Raw genomic sequence first — 18,679 nt, forward strand, 5'->3', positions numbered from 1 at the left:
GATGTCATCACGTTAGAAAATGCGTGGAACACTTCCGATTCCGCTGATTTCAGAATAAAAGTTTATCAAGAGGCGTCAACGCAAAGCGTCAGCGACATAACGTGAGCTTTCTCAGAGGGAGATTTATTTTGAAGTCGTATTGTATCTCTTCCGGTTTTACCCTGTTATCTCTTAATGACTTGACAATTTCATTGTCACAGCTGACAGCGGGTTCCTCTACATGTCACAGAGCTTGTAACGGACACACCAAGTCCTGACACAATCTTGTGATCCGCACTTTATTTAACTAGAAGAACAGCGTTTTTATTCATGTGTAGACACACTACAATATTGGCAAAATGTTAATGAAGAACTAAAATACCCTGGTTTTAACAGATCTGGGGAAAAGTGCATTTTCACCATGGTCATGGAACAATCTTCAAAAAGATCTAAAATTAGAAACATTTATTTATTATGTTTTTTATTTATTTATTTATTTTGAGGGGCCACTTTGTTTAAATAGTTGTTGTTTTATTGTATATTTTTGTATTATGTTTGTTTTTGTTTGTTTTTATTTATTTAAATTTTTGAGGGGGCACTAGTTTGAATAGCTGTTATTGTTTCATTGTGGATTTTTGCATTACATGTTTTCTGAGAGCCCACTTTGTTTTAATAACTGTTATTTTTTATGGATTTTTGTATCAATTAATTAATTTATTTAGAAAAACAGATAACTGGCTGCTCTGTGTTGTAGAGTGTAGATCCAAAAATGTATCGGGTGCTCTTGTGAAAAAAGGAGGGAACTCCAAAATACTGCCAACATGTTTCAACCCCTGCTGGTCTTCTCCAGCCCTGATGAAGACCAGCAGTGGTTGAAACATGTTGGCTTTTTAACGAGCTGGCCATTATATTAAAGGCTTTTTAATCTAATCTTTCCTTCCTCATTCTCATTTTTCTTTGGAGTGCCTGGATTCTTTTTCTGTTTACTGTAATTGATTGATTGATTGATTGATTGATTGATTGATTGATATTTTGATTGGCTGCTACCTTGGCCAGGTCTCTCTTGTAAAAAAAAAAAAAAAAAAAAAAAAACCTCAATGGGACTTCCTGGTTAAATAAAGGTAAAATAAAATAAAATGAAAAAAACAAAATAAAATAGATAAGAAATGCCACACAATTATTTGACGCAAAGCAAATTCTTTTATTGTGGATTTTTGTATTATATGTTGTTGTTGTTATTGTTGTTGTTGTTGTTTGAGGATCCACTAGTTGAAATAGCTGTTGTTGTTTAATCGTGGATTTTTGCATTACATGTTTTTGTTTTGTTTTTGTTTTTTTTTAGGGACCACTTTGTTTTAATAATTGTTGTTTTTTTGTGGATTTTTTTAAAAATTATTTTTCATTATTTTTTGCATTTTAATGTGTTTTGATTGGCTGCTACCTTGGCCAGGTCTATATTGTAAAAAAAAAAAAAATCAATCTCAGTTGGACTTCCTGGTTAAATAAAGGTTAAACAAAATAAAATGAAAAAAAATAGAATAAAATAAAATAAAGAAGAAATATCACACAATTATTTGACGCAAACCAAATTCTTTTATTGTGGATTTTTGTATTATTTTTATTTTTTGTTTGTTTGTTTTTTATTTTATTTTATATATATATATATATATATATATATATATATATATTTTTTTTTTTTTTTTTTTTTTTTTTTTTTTTTTTTTGAGGGTCCACTAGTTTGAATAGCCATTGTTGTTTCATCGTGGATTTTTGCATCACATGTTTTTTTGTTGTTGTTTTTTTAGGGCCCACTTTCTTTTAATAATTGTTGTTTTTTGTGGATTTTTTAAAATTATTTTTATTATTTTATGGCATTTTAATGTGTTTTGATTGGAAACCAAATTCTTTTATTGTGGATTTTTGTACCGTATGTTGTTTTTTTTTTGTTTTTTGAGGGTCCACTAGTTTGAATAGCTGTTGCTGTTTCATTGTGGATTTTTGCATTACATGTTTTTTGTTGTTGTTGTTTTTAGGGCCCACTTTTTATAGATGTTGTGTTTTTGTGGATTTTTTTATTTATTTATTTTTTGCATTTTAATGTGTTTTGATCAGCTGCTACCTGGCCAGGTCTCTCTTGTAAAAAAAAAAAAATCAATCTCAATGGGACTTCCTGGTTAAATAAAGCTTAAATAAAATAAAATAAAATAAAATAAAATAAAGAAGAAATATCACACAATTATTTTACGCAAACCAAATTCTAATTTACAATAACCTCCGCAAAGAAATATATGACAGATCTGATACGGTCAGTATCATCACAGTTATGGGTAAATATCACATGTATCACACATATGAATATGTTTTTATCTTTTGGTCATTGGAAATATATTCTTGCTGTTTTGAATCGATTTTGAATCTATTATTATGATTGGAAAAATGCAAGATTATGTTTTCCTATGAGAAACTGTATTGTGCTGTTGAATTGTTATAAATAAAGTTTTAAAAAGACCTTGGTCCAGTCGAAGAAGAAGAAAAAGGAGATGTTTGTTGAATGAGGGTCATGTTATATAAACGTATTTCTCACCATCGGCTGCTGAATGTTATGGCAGATAGAAACTGGGACACACACGCGACCCTGGATGTCTCGTAACCCCTGGTAACCACTGGAGGGCGCTGCAGTATCTGTAGTACACACTCCGAAGCAGACGGTGGCGGTAATGCGCCTAAAACTCTGATTGTCAACTACCGTTTAAAATCAGAAGAAGAAGAGCAGTCAGTCAGCCAGCCACAACCCTCCCTGCCTCTGGACCAAAATAGACAGTTGAGGGCAGAGCAGCTGAGATCAACCAGAAATGGCTGCCACCGGAGTTCTTCCCTTCATCCGGGGGGTAGACCTCAGTGGAAACGACTTCAAAGTAAGGATTTAAAAATATATTCATTTAGTTTTCATGTGTCTCTGTTGAGCAGCTAGCACTGTTAGCTAGCTAGCCGAAGCTAATCTAAGTTAGAGACTCAACAACAAACGGCTAAAGGCTGAGACGTTGAAACACTAGCCTAGCTTAACGTTACTAGCATTGGGCGTTAGCCAGTCAGATGTTTGACATGGACAAAGTAACGTTAGCAGTTTAGTGTCGGTCACAGCTCCTTGTCTGGAGGTTAACACACTTCAGTTTAGGGGAATGGGTTTGTGAAGGCTACTTTTATAAGTTGCTTTGTCCGCGGTTAGAATATTCTGGATAGTTCAGGGAAACGTAGCTCTTGTTTCAAACGTCACGTTAGCTAGCTACTTTAGCTTCCCTGTTGGCTAACTCTGTCTGTCTGTCTGTCTGGCTCAGAAACACAAGCCCTGTGTGAGAACACGTTAGCTTTATCAGGTAGATAACTACACGGCCAAAAACAATAACGCGTGTTGACTCAATGTCGTCATACTTGAAGGTCTGACACACTCGTGCGTGCTAAGTTTGGGAGACTGAAAAAGCAGCGCGGCTGGCAGCAGTGACAGCTGAGATCATCTGGCATGTTTCTGAACTGACACAACTATTTGTGTAGCCTACTTAACGCTAGCTGCCATGTCAGTGTGGAAGTAGTGTAGTATAGATAAGATGGCGAAATAAGTTGTTTATCTGTCAGTGAGAGAATGGCTTCTGATCTAATTTCAGACAGTGTGGGATGACATCATTTCCTCTGCCAAGTTGTGCCCTGCCTACACCACAGTGACTGTGACTTTCCAGGTTTCTTATCCTGACTGGAAACGATAATGTAGATTGAATACCACAGCTGGCCAGATGTTTACTGTAGTTACTCATGTAGATTTGTGAGTGACTGACATTTTTTTTGACCATTTGAACTCTCACACCCCACCCATGATGACAGTGAAGCCATCAAGGATGACCAACTTCTAATTTTATACATAGACACTTAAATTAAATGTGCCGTTCTCATTGTTATATCAACATAGGGCTGTGTGATAAGAAAAAGACCTCATACCACAATATTTTTGACCAAATACCTTCATAATGATATTGCAACAGTATTGTAGGTTTGACTATTGGTGCTGTCACAAAATATGTAGGATACACAATGATATTTTTGATAAATAATCATCAGTAATGTGGATGTAAAGACTAGGTGGGTAGAGGCAAACAATAGAACAGCTAGAACAGTGTAGTAACGTCTGAAAATTACAGTCCTTACTGTATTGCAGCCTTTAAATCAAAGAAAAGACAACACTTACAATATTATGATGTACAAAATCGAAGACCATACCACGTCTCATATCACAGTGTCGATATGATATCAATGTATTGCCCAGCCTTAGGCTAATATGCAGGGTTTGATACATTTTGGTGATGATTTGGAAATGATGAACATGTTTGATTGATGTTTTTATTTGTGTCATGCACACTTGCTTGTGCCAGACCCTCATGGCTTTACAAGACTCCATTACAATGATGTTGCAGTAACAATCAAAAGTAAAAGTTATTTAACTACGTAGTCCAGAAACAGAATACGCAGACTTCTGTCCCAGGGCTGGCAAAGAGAGTCAGCCACAAAAAAGTTCCCTTTCTGAAACAAAACTCAACTTTTTCATGATCATCCAGCCAGAAGGAATCAACATAGATAGAGGTCATCATACTGACAAGTATGTTCCCCGTGTCTTTATATAGAAGACAGTAAAACAAGAGATGAACCTCATTCTCAACTTCACCTAAATTACACAGCAAACAAATTGTGTCCTCCTCTGGGGTGGCGTTAAACCTTCCAGTCTCTAAGGCTAATGGTAACGCTCCTCCTATTCTTTATGAAACAATTAGTTTGTAGTTTTGGTTTATAGCATATGTCAACAGATCACTTTTCTCTAAACATGCGAAACGTATCATCAAGTAGGGCTGCAACGATTAGTCGACTAATCGATGACTAATCGACTATTAAAATAATCAGTGACTATTTTAGTAGTCGACTAATTGGTTTGAGTCATTTTTCATAGAAAAGTACTATAAAAGTACCCAAAATACTCTTATTGCAGCTTCTTATGTTCAGATATTGGCAGCTTTACACACTCTCCCATGACGATGAACTAAATCCCTTTGGAGTGAGTACGAAACAAGACATTAGATGACATAATTTTGGGGTTTTACGAAACAAGACATTAGATGACATAATTTTGGGGTTTGGGAGAGACAGACCGACATTTTTCAACTTTTTAGCACATTTTTTGATAAAATGATTAGTCGACTAAGCGGAGAAATAATCGACAGATTAGTCGACAATGAAAATAATCGTTAGTTGCAGCCCTAGTCCAGAAACATGACCACTGCCTTCTGTCCCAGGCCTGGCAAAGAAATTCAGTCACAAAAAAAGTTCCCTTTCTGAAACAAAACACAAATTTTTCATGATCATCCAGCCAAAAGGAATCAACATAGATGGAGGTCATCTGACTGAAAAGTATGTTCCCAATGTTTTCATATACAGGACAGTAAAACAAGAGGTGAACCTCATTCTCAGCTTCACTTAAATTACACAACAAACAAATTGTGTCCTCCTCTGGGGTGGTGTTAAACCTTCCAGTCTCGTAAGTTTCCACACTGTAGCTGTTCTTTATGAAACAATAAGTTTGTAGTTTTGGTTTATACGATATGCCAACATTTCTCTAAACATGATCACCAAGTAACCTGTTCTGAAATAAATGACAAGTTGTTTAAATAAAATAATGATTTCAACTCGTTAGCCCAGGGATGACAGTGGGAGGTGTCTCAATTAAAAGTCTTTTTAGTGAGTCAACACATTAACGACATCTTCACAAGTCTATTCAAAAGCCAAAGCGTTTGACATTTATGAGCATGTCTGAAAAAGTGTTAACAGTTCAAAGACAGTATTTCGGCTTCAAATGATTTTGGTAAATAAATGACAGTAATATGTTTTACAGGCGATGTCAGCTGAGTTTTTTCGCACCCTTCACCAGAAACTCTATCAAAGGCATAACATTGATAACTTAAGTCATTTCCAGTGTCAGAACTCATTCTCTCCCCTCTCTGTCTTTACAGGGCGGGTACTTCCCAGAGCATGTCAAGTGTATGAGCAGTCTGCGATGGCTGAAACTCAACAGAACAGGACTGTGTTACCTCCCAGAGGAGCTGGCCTCTCTGCAGAAGCTGGTGAGACATCAAGGGCCGTTTGCTTGTTATTAGCTTGTCCTCACATCTTTAAATATGGAGGCATTCATTCACAACGTTGATGTTGCTGTTCTGTTCTCTAATCAGTCTCTCTCCTCTGCTCTTCTTCTGTGATATTATTATTACCATTATTACTAGAAATTGTTTTAGTAACAGTGTTAAAGTTAGTAGTCAAAGGTTTGTATTTTCAGTGCACTTTTATCTATTTATCTAAATGTCTGTGCCATCTATTACTGCATTTGTTGACAGCAGTGTTGTTAATCTCAGGCTGTTTTCAAACTTGGTGTGTGTAACGAAGGACATCACATCAGTGCATTTCACCGGTGGAACCTCACCTGATTAAGAACACACAAAGCCTGACTTTAATCCCTGATATCTTTGAAAGGATTATCTAATCTAAACCTCCAAAGCTTCAATCAGAAAGCCACAGTGAAAAGGTGATCCATGCGAACATGCTTGATTTTACCAGGTGTGGGCAAATAAGATTAGTCCCTTATCATGGCTCGGAGTCACAGTGTCTGGCTGTGTGTTTATCTTCCTTGATTTTTATCCTATTTGCAGTTGAATCATTCTGTTTAGAGACAAATGGGCTTTAGTGGAAGGTGTACATTGCACAGCAGGAACCAGGGCTCCTTGTAGAGTGTAGATTTTGTTTTGTTCTTGCATTGCACTGTGTGTCTGTAAACAAAACCTGTGTGCTTTCCTTCTTTAGGAGCATCTTTCAGTGAGTCACAACAGCCTGACCACTTTACATGGAGAGCTGTCCAGCTTACCAAACCTGCGGGTAACTGACGCCCACACACGCATAAGAAAATACACATAAAGCACATGCTGATATCTTCCATGAGCCATAGCATAAGCACTATTCTATTCCAATGTGTAGTTATAATAGTGCTCAAAATGTTTTTCACTGTGTGTGCAGGCGGTGGTAGCCAGAGCCAACAACCTGAAAAACTCTGGAGTCCCAGATGACATCTTTCAGCTCGATGACCTCTCTGTGCTGGTACATAATAACCTTACACGATCCCGCCTTCTCTGCTTATCACACCATTGAAGACTTTCTTTTACAGTCTACCCACAATTATTTCAACAGCATGCTTCCTATCTTTATTTTCTGGTCCACTGCCTTAACTTTACACGTCTAACCTCCCCTCAATTTTAGCAGATTTTGATACTTCACTGTCCCAAAAATAACTCTGCCTCCTCCTCATACTTCCTTCTATTCTACCTCAGGACCTGAGCTACAACCAGCTGACAGAGATCCCCAGGGACCTGGAGAACAGCAGGAATATGCTGGTGCTGAATCTGAGCCACAACAGCATCGACTCCATCCCCAACCAGCTGTTCATCAACCTGACAGACCTGCTGTATCTGGACCTGAGTGACAACAAGCTGGACAGCCTGCCGCCGCAGATGAGACGCCTGGTTCACCTGCAGACGCTCATACTGAACAACAACCCCTTGATGCATGCCCAGTTGCGGTAGGATGACAGGACGCTGTTTCCTTCACTTCACACCTTTACCCAAACACACAGAAATTCCTCAGTCTCATGTTGGGACCAAAACTAAGTGCTGTATCTGTTTAGAAAACAGATCTGCTGTTTATTGCTGCTCTGACTGTCTTTGTCTCTGTGTCTGAGCAGCCAGCTGCCAGCCATGGTGGCATTACAGACTCTCCACCTGAGGAACACCCAGAGGACCCAGAGCAATATGCCCACCAGCCTGGAGGGTCTGACACATTTAGCAGGTAACACACACACTCTTGTTTCTTCCAGACCATTTATTTAGGGACCTGGCACACTTTCCTTCTTACTTCTACCTCCTGGCACTGTGATACATTTTTCATAAGTGTGTTGCTTTGTGTATATCCTCAAACTTCCTGTCAAGGGAAACTTTTTTTGGTTACAAATGTGTCCCTCCTGTCCCTCCTGTCTCTCTCAGATGTTGACCTGTCATGTAACGACCTGACCCGGGTGCCAGAGTGCCTCTATTCACTGGGCAGCTTGAAGAGACTCAACCTAAGCAGTAATCAGATCTCAGAGCTGTCTCTCTGCATTGACCAGTGGACTCAGCTGGAGACGCTCAACCTGAGCCGCAACCAGCTCACCTCACTGCCTGTAAGGACAGTAATGATTAATACACAGCTGTCTCTAGAAGAGACTCCTTTTTTAATACCACTACAGCTGTGTAGCTGGAGTTGATGTAATGTTAAACCAAAAATGGGATTTAATTTTGTTTGGATGGTGGTGGAACTCCAAGAGATGAGTTTTTCCAAAACTATCCGTATCGTGAGATACAGAGAAATGTGTTAATTTTAGGGCTGTCAATAGATTAAAATATTTAAAATGACTGTCCAGAAAATTCTCCAGAATAAACTCAAAGGTACTGCATGCTCAAAACATATGCTGAAGGCATACTCAACAAGCGCACGCGTCAGCAAAGTGCCTCTCCTATCTTCATACCAGTCAAAGCATGCGACCAAAGTTCCCACTGTGTGTCAAAATAATGTGCCGTGACCCCGAGGTAACTGATTACTGAGAGAAGTCCAGTAGTCTCCAGTGAGCACAGCCGTGATTGTCTCTCCCATCGCCTCCTCCACTTTAGCTTTCTCATCATCTTACAAGTTGTGTATCTTGGTGACAGTGTGTGCTTGACATACACCGGGAGTAACTCATTTCACACGGACAGTAAATGCAAATAACTTTGGTCTTGTGGAGAGAACCATCTTGCAGAGGTTTGAAGCTGAACTTGCCTTTCAAAAGACGCCGTTCTCATTCCACTTCTGCTTGCCATCCACTACATTACTGCTGCATCGCTTCCTGATTTCCCAAACTACGGCGTGGGCCGAGGGTCATAATTACAGAATGTATGTGTGTTGATCATGCATCAAAGAAATTAGTGGCGTTAAAAAGAAGTTGCGTTAAGTTGTTGCTAACGCGTTAACTTTGAGAGCCCTAGTTAATTTGGTTGAACGAAAGTGGTTTAGTGACTGATTAATTAGTTTGGTTTACTTTCTTCCTAGAATTGTGTATTTTTGATCAAGTAGTTAAGTAGAAGTTTTGCCTTTTTATAATTTGTGTACGGGCACTGACACACAAAGCTAAGGATGAGCCGTCGGTCAAAGTTGGTGAGCGCCTGTCGCCCTAGTTCTTGTCACCCTTGGCACTAGTCTGCTCTTGTCGGCCTTTGTCAGCTGTTTGTCGGTTGTTTAATAGGCACAGAACTTGCGTGCTAGCTGTAGTCTTTGCTGTCTGTTCAAGATCAAGTTTTCGGCTGAGACACAGGCGATGTAAGGCGATGCTACACTCGTCCTTTGCCACCACTAGTTCTTTGATGTCAATTTGTTGCGTCTGGACCTTAAGATGTCTAATACTTAAAGTATGCTTGTGTGTCTCCATGCAGTCTGCGATCTGTAAACTGTCCAAACTGAAGAAGCTGTATGTCAACTCCAACAAACTGGACTTTGATGGCGTTCCACCGGGTGTGGGCAAACTGTCCAGCCTCACTGAGTTCATGGCTGCTAACAACAACCTGGAGCTTATCCCAGAGGGGCTGTGCAGGTGAGCTAACACATGAACAATCAGCCATCAGCTGAGACCCTGCAGTTTCTTTCTGCGCTGCTAGACTGATGTATGTAAAAATGTATTAATGGTGGTGTGTATATGTGATTATGTGTTGCTGTTTAGGTGTGGCAAGCTGAAGAAGCTGGTGCTGAATAAAAACCGCCTGGTAACACTGCCTGAGGCCATCCACTTCCTGACTGATTTAGAGGTACTATACTTACACCACTAGTAAAGAACTCAGATAATACCTGATTTACATAGTATTCATATTGGGTAGATGGTGGTTAGATGTGATTTGATTATTTTGTAAAAGTGTCAAAGAGGATTAAAGTAACTCGGCTGTAACCTGCCTCACAATTAGGGGAACAAAAGCCCCATTTCCCCGAAGCAGTACGGTACAGTTCAGGTAGTTATCCTTTTTTTTTGTGTTTCCACTGTGAAAAGTTGTGGATGGTACCAATGCAACCGCTCCATTCGTCGCCACTTTTGGTCTGTCCTCTGTTGGGGTACCTAGCACACAGATCTGGTACTAAAAGGTGGATAAATAAAGGATGTTTTGCTGCCTCTAGCAGCAGCCGTAGTTTGAGAGAATATAACTTCATTCACTGGGCCGACTGCTGGCAACTTTTAAGGTGGAACGTTAACTTGTAACTCAATGCATGAGTTGACGATGTGAATCCACCAGCACACCTTAAATATTCCATATAACAGTTTTGACCATTACTTTAGTTTTTGTCGTCTCTCTTGGATGACAGAGACTTTTAGTAATGAGTGGATCTTCAAGTGATTAAAATACATATTAATTTTGACCGTGTTATGTGTATGAGTATTACCCTCACTTGGAGAAACAAAAGGCGTCATGCAGTGTTGTTCCTGTGGGCTACAGCAACACTAAACCCCTGAGCTTGCCTGAGAAGGACTAAATGCACAAAGCTGCTATTTTTAAATATCCCATGGAGAGAGACTCTCACTGCAGCCTGTTCTATTTTGTTCTGAAAATGTGGGCGTGCAGCCTCGTTCTGTGGACGATAAACCAGGTGCAGACTGATAAAGGAGGAAATACAGTGAGTGCTGGACGGAGCAGTGAGTGACAACAACCCTGCCCACATTTAAGAGGACTGTCTGTGGTGGAAACACTAGGGTCTAGGTACCATGTCTGAAGGGTTACTGTTGGGTCCAAAGGTACCATACTGAAAGTGTTTGGTTTAAACAGGGCTTAACAGGACCTGTTTTCATGCTAGTAAAGTATTTTACAGTAATTCTAGGATGTCATAAAGCAAAGGAATAGGATACAGTTGGATAAAGTAAATGTAATATTCTGTGACATTCAATTGAAACATAAGGAGGAGGTAGGAATATTATAGAAATAAGATACAGCACCTGAAATCTTTACATAATTAAAGGTAGCGTCCTTTAACATTGGTTTGCATCTACCAGTTCTTATCATTTAAGAGCAGATTAACACAAATACTTCCTCGTGAATGTATCTCTCTGTAGATTTTGGACGTGCGTGAGAACCCCAACCTGGTGATGCCTCCTAAACCAGTGGACAGAGGAGCAGAGTGGTACAACATTGACTTCTCTCTACAGAACCAGCTCCGGCTGGCCGGGGCCTCGCCTGCTACTGTAGCTGCCGCTGGAGGAGGTACGTGTATTTACGTCTGGAACTCTCTGTAGAGTGTGAACATGAATGTTTAGTATTAATCCCTTTTATTCTACTGTCAATACAACATGTGTATTTTCTGTACATGTGTCCAGGAGCCAGCCCCCGAGACCCACTGGCAAGGAAGATGAGGCTAAGGAGGAGGAAGGACTGTTCTCAGGACGATCAGGCGAAGCAGGTGCTGAAGGGCATGAGTGATGTTGCACAGGAGAAGAAAAACTTAGAGGTGAGGAAAACATTTTAGAAGGATGACTACGCAGCCCCGAACAGGAAGATTGATAAACACAACAGGGTTCATTTACATTTTATTTACCAAGATATCTGCTATTCTTGCAGGAGAACGGGGACTTGAAATACGCTGATTTAAAGACCCGGCGGTGGGACAAGAGTCTAGAGAAACCTCACCTGGACTACTCTGAGTTCTTTTTGGAGGACGTGGGGCAGGTAAACTATCTGTGTGGGTGTTAGTGTGTGTGTGCTCTCACTTTGTCAGCTACAACCAACCAAAGTGCCCCTGAAGATAGATTATACACGTGAAATTATATATTTCTGCTTTGCCTAGTACAGGTATCTGTGTATATATATCTCTTATTTCCCCCCGTCCTACAGGTTCCAGGTGTATCAGTGTGGCAGATAGAGAATTTTATTCCAGTTCAAATAGATGAAGCGTTCCATGGCAAGTTCTACGAGGCTGATTGCTACATCATTCTCAAGGTAACGCATCAAATCTGTCATCATTCACAAGACTCATTAGTGAGATTATCATCAGACAAACTGGATTAATGAAACAGCATAAATTATTCTTGGCGACAGCTGGAACATCTGTGAGTTTCCATGTACTGTGTGTGCCAACTATCTTACATGCTTCTTTTTGCAATTGTAGACCTTCCTGGATGACAACGGCGCCCTGAACTGGCAGATCTTTTACTGGATCGGCCAGGAGGCCACTCTGGACAAGAAGGCGGGCTCTGCCATCCATGCCGTCAACCTCAGAAATTTCCTGGGAGCAGAGTGCAGGACGATACGGGAGGAGATGGGAGATGAGAGCGAGGAGTTCAGTGCAGTATGTAGACACATAATGTATATTTAAGCAAATATATCAGGGTACACAGAGAGAAATACACACTTTAATAGTCTAAGATTATGATGAGGTAAAATCATTGTGCTTCACAGCTAAACATTAAAACTTAAGTATTTTCCAACCTGGACCTTATTATCCCACGTTTTTGTGTCTAAGTGACTAATGGGAACAACTTTTTTTTTTTTAAATTGGTCGGGTATTAAGCGAGAGTGCTGCAGCCGCAAAACAGTCTGCGATGTCACCACTCAGTGCACCTTCATTGTATGTCGACTGAAAGTGTTTGTTTTTGCCACTGACAGACTCAGACTGTTATTCTAAGTGTCTGACAACATTATGGAAAAGATGGCTGCAGAGACAGACCTTTTTGTTAAAGAGTAAGATCCTTAGGTAACACTTTACTTGAAGGTATCTATTTAAGAGTGACATGACACTGTCATAACTATGACATGACACGGTCATGAACCTGTCATGAACATTATGTACATGTCATAAACGTTTATGATTGCTGTCATTAAGTGTCATTCGGTTTTTGTAATGACAGGTTGACATTGTTTAGGTTGTCTTGATTATGACAACTTGACATTAATCAAAGTGACATTACCAGAAGATGTCTTTGTCATAACAACTTGACATTAAAAAGAAATGCACCTCTTTTTGTGTTAATGACAGGTTGACATATTGATTATGCACCTCTTTTTGTGTTAATGACAGGTTGACATATTGATTGATACAAAGACATTTTCTGGTAATGTCATCCTGGTTAATGTCAACTTGTCATGACAAAGACAACTTCTGGTAATGTCACTTTAGCTCCTTTTACACTGCCAGATTTTTGGTGAATGTTGGGCCGTTTTGCCAGCAAGCTGCGAGCGTTTAGACACACAGAGCCGGATTGGCGAGTCGATCTGAGGTGCCCAATTTTCCGCCTTGTAGGGTAGACATATTGGCAGAACCCTTTTAGTTTAAACAGACCAAGGCGGCCTTCTGCATCAGGAGGGGCTGTNAAAGGCACATTCTGTATGAACAAAAGTAGGCAGGCGGCATTTTGCTGCACTCCCCGATTTTGTTTTTATACTGCCAATGCTGAAAAAAGACTGATTGAGCTTTCCTGCAAATTTGCACAATTACTGTTTAAAAAGGGCTTTTGATTAATGTCAAGTTGTCATAATCAAGACAACCTAAACAATGTCAACTTGTCATTACAAAAACTAAATGACACTTGATGACAGCAGTTATAAACGTTTATGACATGTACATAATGTTTATGACAGGTTCATGACAGTGTCATGTCATAGTTATGACAGTGTCATGTCACCCTTATGTAGATACCTTCAAGTAAAGTGTTACCAATCCTTATTGTTTCACCAGACACAGCCCCAAAATCTACATCACCACTTATACCAGACTCCATTTAAATAAACGGTCATTTTATCACGGTAAAACACACTTTATTCAAAGACAACAGAAACAAAATAAAACTCACAAAAGCCGTTGTGGTTTGTTTTCCCACTGTTCCAACATTCACCATTTCTGGTTTGGTTGAAAAAAAACCTTAATTCACACAGTTAGATGTGGATGTATGCCTCTGCCTCTATACACGCTGAAATTACTGTTTAATGAAATGGAGTCTGGTGGCTTCAGTGCCGGTGATATCAGGCTGTCTCTGGTTAAACTACAACAAAAACATCTATCTCTGTAGGGATTTTTTCCATAATGTTGGAATAACTTGGAATAACAATTTGAGCCAGTGGCAAAAAGAAGCGCTTGTAGTTGATGTACATTGACAGTGGGAAAATCCCAGAGCTGCTGGTTGCAGCCCTCCCTTATTAATGGACAAATTTCGGTTAGACACAAACGCATGGGGAAGTAGGGTCCAGGTTGAAACCTTTGAATATAACTTTTTTTGAGTATATTCCTTTTAATGCATGTGGTACAGAAACTCTCTGCACTTGTGTAAACCTTCAACCACTAAGTGCTTTTGTAAATAACCGTATTTGTCTCGTGCAGGTGTTTAACAATGAGATCTCCTACATTGAGGGAGGAACAGCCAGCGGATTCTACACGGTGGAAGACACGAACTACACTGTCAGGTCAGCTGGATTGAGCTTTTTCTTTTAGAAAATACATCTTGAGTAATTTCTGTTAGTCTTCTTTATTCCCTTGTTTTGAAAAGCTGCTCAAAAATCTCGTTTATTTGGATTCTGAATTAATTTTTTCCGTGGGTCGATCAGGTTGTACAGAGTTTACGGCAAGAAAAACATCAGACTGGAGTCCGTACCTTTGAAGGCCTCCTCCCTCGACCCTAGGTAACTCTCACACACCCTTCCTGCATAGTTTGCCACACCCTCCAGCAGGACCCACTCACTGCTGGAACATTGTGTCCTTAACACGCTGCCTTTTTTCTTTGTGGCAGGTTTGTCTTCCTGTTGGACACAGGGCTGGAGATCTTTGTCTGGAGAGGAGCCAATGCGACTCTCAGCGGCACCACAAAGGCCAGGTGGGACACAAATTAGTACAAACGTTTCTGCCACTTGGTTTGCAAATCTCAAGTTGGAGTTAAATACTAAAAAAACTAAAATGCAAAACCTTAACTGACACTTGAATGTTCTCAGGTTATTTGCAGAGAAGATCAATAAGAATGAGCGTAAGGGAAAGGCAGAAATCACAATCCTCATGCAGAACCAGGAGCCGCCTGGTTTCTGGGAGGTGCTGGGAGGACAACCAGAGGAGATCACGAAACACGTACCAGATGACTTCGCTCCTATCAGACCCAAACTCTACAAGGTTCGTCTTCTTAATGGCTTCATACAGCACTGCTCCCCGTAACTATCATCCTGTGAATGTTAATGTGGTCCACAGTAGAAGTGTACGCAGTATCAAGGTAGAGTAGGTGTAATGCAAATTGGTCAGAGCTGTAGGAGGTGTGTAGGATTTGTGGTTGAACTTTCTGCTTTATCACAGGCTTAAAGTCACGTTTGACTGAGCTTTGTTTTCGTAAATGGAACCAGGGCTTTCCACAAGGACATGAAGTTGCCGGCTAGTGGGGTCCCTGGGTCTGGTGCACTCTAATGCCACTACTCCATCATATATACTGATGTTGATTCTCGCACATTTTGACATTTGATGTTACTGACAGTTGCAGGATGTTATCGGCCAGTGGCAAAAACACAAAAGCCCCCTAGAACTGTGAAGTTGTATGGTGAGGCTGAGGCATAGCGTACATGTTCCTCCTGTGACATGGGCCTCGTTCTTTGCCTGTTTAGTATGTATTTGAAATGTGTCTTAGAGAAGGCTCTGCTGTAAAAAGCGCAGTGTAAATAAAGATAATTAATTAATTTTATCTCTATGGGAAACCTTATTGATCCTCAGCCAGCTCTGTGTCACTACGACATGGGCAGTACATGCAAATGAACAATGCTTAATCTCCCTCCATGTTGCCAGCAGCTGGAGCTTCCTGCTTACTTAACAGCAAAAGTCCCAGGGTGACACTTGGACCCCCAACAGCAGATGAGCAGGCAGCTCCAGGTGCTGGCAACATGGGGGCAGGGGGGTCTGGAGAGGTCAAGTGTACACACTACCCACAGTGCAATGAGACAAAGCTGGTTGACACTATTTCCACTTTTACATGTGAACTCCCATATAACAGGATATGTTAAACGACGGAGAAAAGAAGCCAAGTGCGACAGGATGAACATGATAACAGAAAGCGTTGCTACATGGGAAATCACAACTCACTGATGTTTTCTTTGTCATTGTCCTGCAGGTGGGCTTGGGTCTGGGCTACCTGGAGCTGCCACAGATCAACTACAAGCTGTCAGTCGAGCACAAAGACCACAAGATCAAACTGGACACTTTGCCAGAGATGAGACTGGTACGTCAATCTGCTGCACATTCACCAGAGGGCATGATTATAGGAGTAAAATAACGCAACAAGAATGTTTTAAATTTCCATATCCTGTTTTTCTTTACATCCTCCTCTTCTCCATATTTCCATCCCTCTCCTCAGGTTCAGTCTCTGCTTGACACAAAGTGCGTGTACATCCTGGACTGCTGGTCTGACGTGTTCATCTGGATCGGGAGGAAGTCTCCACGTCTCGTACGAGCCGCTGCTTTAAAACTGGGTCAGGAGATCTGCTCCATGCTGCACCGGCCCAAACATGCCTGCGTCACCCGTAACCTGGAGGGCACTGAGTGCCAGGTAATACCGCACCACTTCAGTCCTGAGACTGTGTACAGTAAAGATGTTAGGTCAGCAAAATCCATTTTGAAAATAAATAAAAATCCACTAGGTTTACTTACTGTACAGAATGGTCTCGGTCCGTTGTGTAGCGATATACATGTACTATACTGACCCCGTGCAGTCTCATAAATAAATGGATGTTCACAGAGTAAGTAACATGTGTGAACACTATTTATTTTACACCATTGGGAATGCATTATAAATGAGTCCATAAACCAATGGGTGATGTCACGGTGGCTGTGTTCATTATTTCACACAGTCAGTGAGTTTAACTTCAACTTAGTTGCTCTTCTTCCTCAGGTGTTCAAGTCCAAGTTTAAGAACTGGGATGACGTGTTGAAGGTGGACTACACCAGAGCAGCTGAGACTGTACAACAGAAGGACAACCTACAGGGCAAGGTCAGTGATACACGTGTGTTTGTTTAAAATCTAATGTCGATAGCAGGCCCCTGTTCAGATGCTGCTAATAAACTGAAATATGTCTGCGGGCTTTATACTTGTGTGTCAGCTCTATGCAGAGTCTGCGCCGTAGCCTACACACATGGCCTACGCCGCTGTGAGCATTTGAACCTGTGCAGTGGTGTGTCTGTGTCACTCTGCAGTTACACCTCCAAAACACTAGTCGGCGGCGGGGTTTCTGTGAAGAGCTGTAAAGTTTAGTTGATTCAAGGACACAAATCAGCTTCACTATAACTCGCAGCCTCCACAGACAAAGCTTGTCTGTTGCTGGACACATTTTCAGAGATTTCCTCTGCTCATATGAAGCCAGAATAAATTCCACACAAGACTTAAAATAAAAGCTTTGTCTCCACTGAGGGAAATGGTGTCAGCTTACAGAAATAGACAGGAGGTCTGCGTCACCACGACGTGTACAGTAGTTACATTTCTGGGGAGGTGCACGTAAGGCTACAGCGCAGGGTACGGCTTAAGCCTAGTTCACATTACACGATTTTCACCCTGATTTTGCGTCACAGAGACTGTCGTAATCTTTTGAGTGTTCATACCTGGCGACGTGTGTTTCTGTCAGCGGGAGTCTCGCCACCTGCGTTACGACCTGTGTGTGCACACCACAAGATTTCTCCACGAGCCCTCGCCGACAGAGCCTCAGATAACGCGGTGACGTCACCAAACTTGGAGACGACACATGGTAAAGGCATGGATATTCTTCCCAGTGTTGAATCAGATCTGCCTCCAGGGCCTGGGTCCAAACACAACGCGCTCCCCGTGATCCTGTGGACGCCGCCATTGTTGGTGTTGCTTGCCGGCTTGTCAGTGTTGCCAGATCTTGGAGAGAAACACGCAACCAGGGCTATGGAAACAAGCCCAAAAGAAGCGACTATCATGCGTTTAAATAACTTATTAGACGGATGTATATAGAGGAAGGTGACGTTTAGCGAGCAAGCCCAAATAAGCAACTCCACTTTAGAAACAAGCCCAAAGTCGTGGCTAATAAGCAGACATGGCAACCCTGCGGCTTGTCCTCCTCACATTTCTTCCGTCCTCCTGCGTGCTGACGTGGGACGTATCCCGCCTCTCATTGGCTGATGCTCTTTGTCAGTCGTGTCACACCTCTCCAGTTCTCTAGCATGCCAGATATCCAGTCCCAGTCGCAGACGAGGGGGCAACTTGCTCGTTGGCTTGTCCACACGAGGACTCGTCGTGGCAGACTATCTGCCAACTCACCTCCGACCCAAGGCGGCTCTCAAGATCCTCTGCGACGTCAAAACGGTTACTGCACTCAAATTCAAAATACTGCCGTGAGTCGTGTCCGCCCCCCTCCCCTACAGATTCGAGGTTGCTGGACAGCGGCATGCTGGAGATTGATTTGTTTGCCCACGGGCGGCTGCCGTGGCAGGGCTGCGTCGCCGCATCCTTGATCTTCGGTTTTCCAGAGGACCGTTCGAGCAAGTCCGGCTTCTCTGCTGCTAACGCTGGTGCCAGGATACAGCTCATGAGGAGCCGGCTGCTAATGCTATGTAC

The 18,679-nt window shown here is 41.4% G+C and overlaps 1 protein-coding gene across 1 annotated transcript in view; it reads left to right on the top strand.

Annotated features, from left to right (window-relative positions):
- The first annotated feature begins 2,757 nt into the window (after window positions 1–2,757).
- flii (FLII actin remodeling protein) overlaps window positions 2,758–18,679 on the top strand; it is a 23,207-nt gene continuing 7,285 nt past the window's right edge. The window contains exons 1-21 of the mRNA XM_050069205.1: window positions 2,758–2,894; window positions 6,024–6,134; window positions 6,865–6,936; window positions 7,075–7,155; window positions 7,386–7,633; window positions 7,796–7,899; window positions 8,094–8,269; window positions 9,555–9,712; window positions 9,839–9,923; window positions 11,213–11,360; window positions 11,474–11,604; window positions 11,715–11,822; window positions 11,988–12,092; window positions 12,262–12,441; window positions 14,467–14,549; window positions 14,691–14,765; window positions 14,873–14,956; window positions 15,072–15,243; window positions 16,223–16,330; window positions 16,466–16,657; window positions 17,000–17,098. Coding sequence (XP_049925162.1) covers window positions 2,832–2,894; window positions 6,024–6,134; window positions 6,865–6,936; window positions 7,075–7,155; window positions 7,386–7,633; window positions 7,796–7,899; window positions 8,094–8,269; window positions 9,555–9,712; window positions 9,839–9,923; window positions 11,213–11,360; window positions 11,474–11,604; window positions 11,715–11,822; window positions 11,988–12,092; window positions 12,262–12,441; window positions 14,467–14,549; window positions 14,691–14,765; window positions 14,873–14,956; window positions 15,072–15,243; window positions 16,223–16,330; window positions 16,466–16,657; window positions 17,000–17,098 — 2,583 coding nt within the window. The 5' untranslated portion in view covers window positions 2,758–2,831. The remainder of the gene's footprint in view (window positions 2,895–6,023; window positions 6,135–6,864; window positions 6,937–7,074; window positions 7,156–7,385; window positions 7,634–7,795; window positions 7,900–8,093; window positions 8,270–9,554; window positions 9,713–9,838; window positions 9,924–11,212; window positions 11,361–11,473; window positions 11,605–11,714; window positions 11,823–11,987; window positions 12,093–12,261; window positions 12,442–14,466; window positions 14,550–14,690; window positions 14,766–14,872; window positions 14,957–15,071; window positions 15,244–16,222; window positions 16,331–16,465; window positions 16,658–16,999; window positions 17,099–18,679) is intronic.

This window comes from Epinephelus moara, chromosome 18 (genome assembly GCF_006386435.1).
Source record: "Epinephelus moara isolate mb chromosome 18, YSFRI_EMoa_1.0, whole genome shotgun sequence".
NCBI lineage: Eukaryota > Metazoa > Chordata > Actinopteri > Perciformes > Serranidae > Epinephelus > Epinephelus moara.